The following is a 5,587-nucleotide window of genomic DNA, read 5'->3' as shown; positions in this document are numbered from 1 at the left end:
ATCCACTCACCTTGGCCTCCCAAAGCGCGGGATTACAGGCTGAGCCACCGAGCCCGGCCCCTCCTTTTTTTTTGAGTCAGAGTATCATTCTGTCACCCAGGCTGGATTGCAGTAGCACGATCACAGTTCACTGCAGCCTTGACCTTCTGGGCTCAGGTGATCCTTCTGCCTCAGCCTCCTGCATAGCGGGGATACAGTCGCCCCACTGGCTTTGTGGGGAAACTGCCTCACGTCATGCAGTCTGCTTGATGAGGGGAGGGGAGACAACGACAGGGCTGCCACCAGAACCACTGAGGTCCCCAGCCCAGCATTAGCCCCTCATCCTTGGAAACCGTGAGCAGGTGACACAACCTCCTCTCTGAGCCTCACCCTTGTCTGGGTCTCATCTCTCACCCCCCACACCGTGCAGGGGTCCCCAGTGTCCTACCCGGCCACAAGGATACGGGGGATGTCGGCGGCAAAGGCCTCGCCCATCTCCCGGCTGCCCACGTTGGCGATGCAGTGCAGGGCCAGGCACATGAAGGTGGGGTTGCGGCTGGCCAGGTCATTCTTGATGGCGTTGTTGATGAGCCGGATCAGCTCAGAGTTCGAGTTCACCAGCACGGAGATGAATAGGTAACCCTGGGTGGGGTGGGAGGCAGAGGGTTAGGAGCCTCAGGGATACCAACCCTCACACTCTGGAGTCTACATTTCTAGTCCCTCCTCCCTCACACCCAGGAGTCCAGGCCCCCAGTTGCTCCTCCCTCAGACCCGGGAGTCCAGGCCCCCACGCCCTCCTCCCCAGACTCACTATCTGCTTCTCTGTGTACTTATTGGAGCTAAGGAGGTTCACAGCTTCCATGTGCCCAAAGTCAATGTCGTGGCCGAGCAGGAAGATGAAGAGCAGTTTACACACGTATTTTTTCTTACTGTAGCCATCCAAGGCTTTGTCCCCTGGGGCCAAAGGAAGGAGGAAAGGGGAGCAAAAAATGAGGAAGGATCATAGCCCCAGCCCTAGAGCTCCACTCCCAGTCCCCTCCTCCTCAGACCTGAGTCTGAGCCCACCTTTGAACTTGGAGCGGATATTGGCGAGTTCCTTGTTGATTCTCTTAATCTCTGCCTCCTTGCTCTTACCTGGGGAGAGGAAGGGGGTGGTGAGGGGTCCCAAGGGTTCAGCCACCTGCCAGCATCTGCCCAGCTGGAAAGGCAGGTCTTCTTCACTCTGGGGCCCAGGCCCTGGGGCTTAGGCAGGCATGGACCCTGCCTGTGGCTAGGGTCTCAGAGGGGAGAACCATGGCTCACTGACCTCCACAGCCCAGAGGAGCCCAGGACACACTCCCGGGATATCCCTGATGCTTCCCACTGCGGTCCCCGAGCTGTGATGTGACTCAGGGCTCCCTTGCTGACCTCTCAGGGCGCTGGACGCCCTCCCCGGGAGTCTCTGCCCCGATAAATATGTGACGAATGAAGTGTTCAGCTCCTTCTACTGTCCCCAACCATACCAGAGCATCCCCAGTTCTCATGTGGGATCCCAAGTCCGACCCTTGGGTGCTGACCTCACCCCCTCCCTGCCCACGGTCACAGCCTCATCCTCTGCCACCTGGCCCACTCCCCACTTCCTCCTGGCTGCCAACCTCTCCCCAACCTGTCTGTCTGGAACCTTCATACACCTCAGACAAGACCTACTAGTGGGATAAATCCAGAAAGACTCCCCTGATGCTGTAGGCTGGGTCCTGTGCTTCCTCTGTGCTCCCCAATGCCTTCTGCCTCCCCTGTAGAGCAAGCTCCCAAGCCTCACTTCAGATACCACCTCCTCCAGGAAGCCCCCCTGACTAGCATCTCCTGATCTGTGCCCAGGGACCCTAGTGCTGCACTGTACAGTATGGCAGCATCAACCAGTGGCTCCTGAGCCCCTGGAATGTTCCAAACTGAGATGGGCTGTAAGTGGCAAAGATATACTGAATTTACCAGACTGTGGAGGAAAAAAAAGAATGTAAAATATCTCAGTAAAAATGAGGAGCCAGGCCTGGTGGCTCACGCCTGTAATCCCAGCATTTTGGGAGACTGAGACGAGAGGATTGCCTGAGGTGTTCGAGACCAGCCTGAACAACATGGCAATACCCCGTTCTCTATAATAAATCAAAAAATTAGCCAGGCGTAGTGGCCTGTGGTTCCACCTACTTGGAAGGCTGAGGCAAAAGGATTACCTGAGCCCAGCAGGCCAAGGCTGCGGTGGCCGAGAATGTGCCACTGTACTCCAGCCTGGATGACAGAGTGAGACTCCTACTCAAAAAAAAAAAAGAGGAAATATTGATCACAGGTTGAAATGACAATATTTGGGGTATACTGAGTTACATAAACATTATAAAAATGCATTCTGCCTGTTTCTTTCTACTTTAAAAAATATGGCTACTGGGAAATTCAAGTCACACGCGTGCCTCACACTTCGTTGCTGACAGACAGCATGGTTCCAGGGCCTTCTCTGGCCCCCTGCACTGCCTGTGCCCCCTCCACTAGGGCACATGTCAGGGTCGTCTGGGTTTGCCTCTGTCTCTCAGGCGAGATGGGAGCCCCCTGAAAGCAGGGCCAGGGTCGGCCTCTTCTCTGGGAGCAACACCATGTTCCAAGGACATGAATACAGGGCCCTCAGAGGGACAGCCCCGAGGAAGGAGGTGGAAGGCCTGGGGACAAGGCCAGGCAGTCCCGGGGGCCACTGCTTCAGCGCTGAGTTTTATCTGGCCTGTGTGGCTCTGACCTTTGAGGCCATCTGATCCTTCATTTATTAATTACACGTTTCCTGAGGCCCCAGTGGCCAGGCCCGAGCAGGACACTCTGGGCACACCCAGGAGTGAGGTGGACCCGGCACTTGTCATCTGCCCCTGAGGGACTCTTGGCCTGGAGTGGGCAGGTGGTGGGTCCCTCCAGGGATGGAAGCTGCCCCCATACCACCGGAGGCAGTGGTGGAGGCTGGTAAGGGCAGGGACATCTGAGGAGGACCTGGAAAGATGAGGAGGGGCATGGCATCTCACCAGCACGGGGTGGCCAGAACTGAGCCAACAGGCGGTGTGCACGTTGGAGGGTAGCCGGCATTAGGACAGGGCCTCCCCCTGGCAGCCGATGCCAAGAGTGGGTACCCAGTAGCCCCTTGGAGAGTGCACATGCTCCCCTCTCTGTTCCCCACCTGAGCAGGACCACACAATTGCTTGATCACTGGCCTGACAATTATTCCTTAGAGACCAGAAAAACCCCAGCAGCTTCCCTTGTAAATGGCCTGTATATCCTATAGGAGCTGCCTGAACTTGGCTGCAAATATGTGGATATTTGAAGAGCAATTGAATTTCCGAGGCTAAAGCCTTCTCTGGCCTTCATTTAAACCTCTATTTAAAGCTTCAAGAAGCAGGTAAAACGAATCCCCGGTGTTGTATGAGCAAGCAGTGGGTATCCTTGGGGAGGTGAGGGGGACGGATGCTCTTTCTACATCTGGTGCCAGTTACATGACTGGGTTCACTTGGGGACAATTCATCAGGCTGGACAGGCTGGACACCTGCGATCTGTGGGCTTGTTTATGGCATACTATTCACATATATATGTATATACATACGTTGGCCAGGCGCAGTGGCTCATGCCTATGATCTCAGCACTTTGGGAAGCTGAGTTGAGAGGACTGCCTGAGCCAAGGGGTTTGAGACCAGCCTGGGCAACTTGGCGAGACCGCATCTCTGAAATAAATCAAAAAATTAGCTGAGCATGTGCCTGTAGTTCCAGCTACCTGTCAGGCTGACGCGAAAGGATCACCTAGGCCCAGCAGGTCAAGGCTACAGTGACCGTGAGCATGCCACTGCACTCCAGCCTGGGCAACAGAGTGAGACTCCGACTAGAAATAAATAAATACATACATACATACATAATTGCTGGGTGTGGTGGCTCACGTCTATAATCCCAACACTTGGGGAGGCTGGGGTGAAAGAATTACCCGAGCTCACAGGTTTAAGACCAGCCCGGGAAACTTGGCAAGACCTTATCTCTACAATAAATCAAAAAATTAACTAGGCATGTTGGCACGTGCCTATAGTTCCAGCTACTCGGAAGGCTGAGGTGGAAGGATCACCGGAGCCCAGCAGGTAGACGCTGGGGTGGCCGTGAGTGTGCCACTGTACTCCAGTCTGGGTGATGCAGTGAGACTCCAACTCAAATAAATAAATAAATAAAAATAAAGACAAGTAACAGCCAAGAGCCCAGGGATAGTGCATGGTGCTGCTGGGGTGACATATGGGAGGAAGGGCTGAAGGCAGCTGTGACAGACTAAGCCGGTGGGAAGGACAACTGTCCAGCACCCAGGGTCAGACAGCAACAGGGGGAGTGAGCTCACCATCGCAGGAGGCATGCAAGCACGCAAAAGAGTTTTTAAAGGGATTCTATCATTCCCAGAGGGATTTCTTGGGCCAGGCTTGGGGCTGATTAGTAGAAAAACATCTGCCCTGCTCTCGAGGAGTCATCGGATTGGAGAGGACGCAGACAGGGACAACAGGAAAGATTTTGAAAGAGAAAAACACAGTGGGGGCTGAGAAGCTAGAACCAGAAGAGTGGCTTGCTGGTGCGTGGCTCCTGAGATGTGAGGATCAAGAGATGAGGCCAAAAGAGACCAGGTGGAAACAAGGGGAGGTGAGTTCTTGGCAGGACTGGCACGTGCAAAGGCCCAGAGGTCTGAGAGCACATGGCAAGGAAGGGGGTCAGGAAGCTCAGAGAGTTCAAGGTGACAAAAGGGACCGAGTCTGAGGAACAGGGGAGCAGGGAGACATGAGGCCAGCCTCTCCAGGGTATTCTGAGGGTGCTGGGGAGCCACAGGAGAGAGTAGGTCACCCCTCTGCCTGTGGCTATCTGTGAAGTCCACGTACATGGAAAGGAGGTCACCATCTTTTTTTTTCCTGAGTCAAGGTCTCACTCTATTGCCCAGGTTGGAGTGCAATGGCACGATCACGGCTACTACAGTCTCGACCTCCTGAGTTCAGGCTATCCTTCTGCCTTTGCCTCTCAAGTACCTGGGACTATAGGAATGCACCACCACACCTGGCTAACTTTTTTATTTTTATAGAGACAAAGTCTCACTATGTTGCCCAGACTGGACTCCTACTCTGGGAATCAAGTAATCCTCCCACCTCAGTCTCCCAAACTGCTGGGATTACAGGCGTGAGCCACCACCCCTGGCCAAGAGGCCACCATCTTACTACAGGCCAGAGTAGGGCAGAGCCCAGGGAACTGCTGACTATCAGGGACCGTCCTCACCTTGGGGCTTCTGGTTAGGTGAGATAACGTCTTCCCTAAGCACATCTTCCCTAAGCACTTAAGCCGTGGCATCTGGGTGGGTCTGTTACTACCAGCAAAGGCACCCTGACAAACCCTGCCCTGGAGGAACTCATGTGCTCTTATGAAGGTGACACAGGCATTTTCACACTGCAAAACCCTTCAGAGCCTTCCAGACTACGGATATGCAATCTACCAGGACAGCAACTTGATGCGCCTCCCACACAAGCTCCAACGACCCTGAATCCCCTGAATCCTCAGAAAGCGCTCTAGGAGGCAACATTTGTTTGCTTGTTTTTTTTTTTTC

At 54.3% G+C, this 5,587-nt stretch overlaps 1 protein-coding gene across 1 annotated transcript in view; it reads right to left on the bottom strand.

Moving 5' to 3' along the window:
• The window catches only part of AP2A1 (adaptor related protein complex 2 alpha 1 subunit), a 38,279-nt gene that overhangs the window by 24,074 nt on the left and 8,618 nt on the right, over positions 1–5,587 (bottom strand). The window contains exons 2-4 of the mRNA XM_021711240.1: positions 1,045–1,113; positions 791–933; positions 428–621 (exon numbers count right to left, since the gene is read on the bottom strand). Of these exons, the coding sequence (XP_021566915.1) occupies positions 428–621; positions 791–933; positions 1,045–1,113 (406 nt within the window). The remainder of the gene's footprint in view (positions 1–427; positions 622–790; positions 934–1,044; positions 1,114–5,587) is intronic.

This window comes from Carlito syrichta, unplaced genomic scaffold (assembly GCF_000164805.1).
Source record: "Carlito syrichta isolate Samal-C Ts95f unplaced genomic scaffold, Tarsius_syrichta-2.0.1 Scaffold301956, whole genome shotgun sequence".
In the NCBI taxonomy this organism is placed as follows: domain Eukaryota; kingdom Metazoa; phylum Chordata; class Mammalia; order Primates; family Tarsiidae; genus Carlito; species Carlito syrichta.
This window is presented reverse-complemented; position numbering and strand designations above follow the sequence as displayed.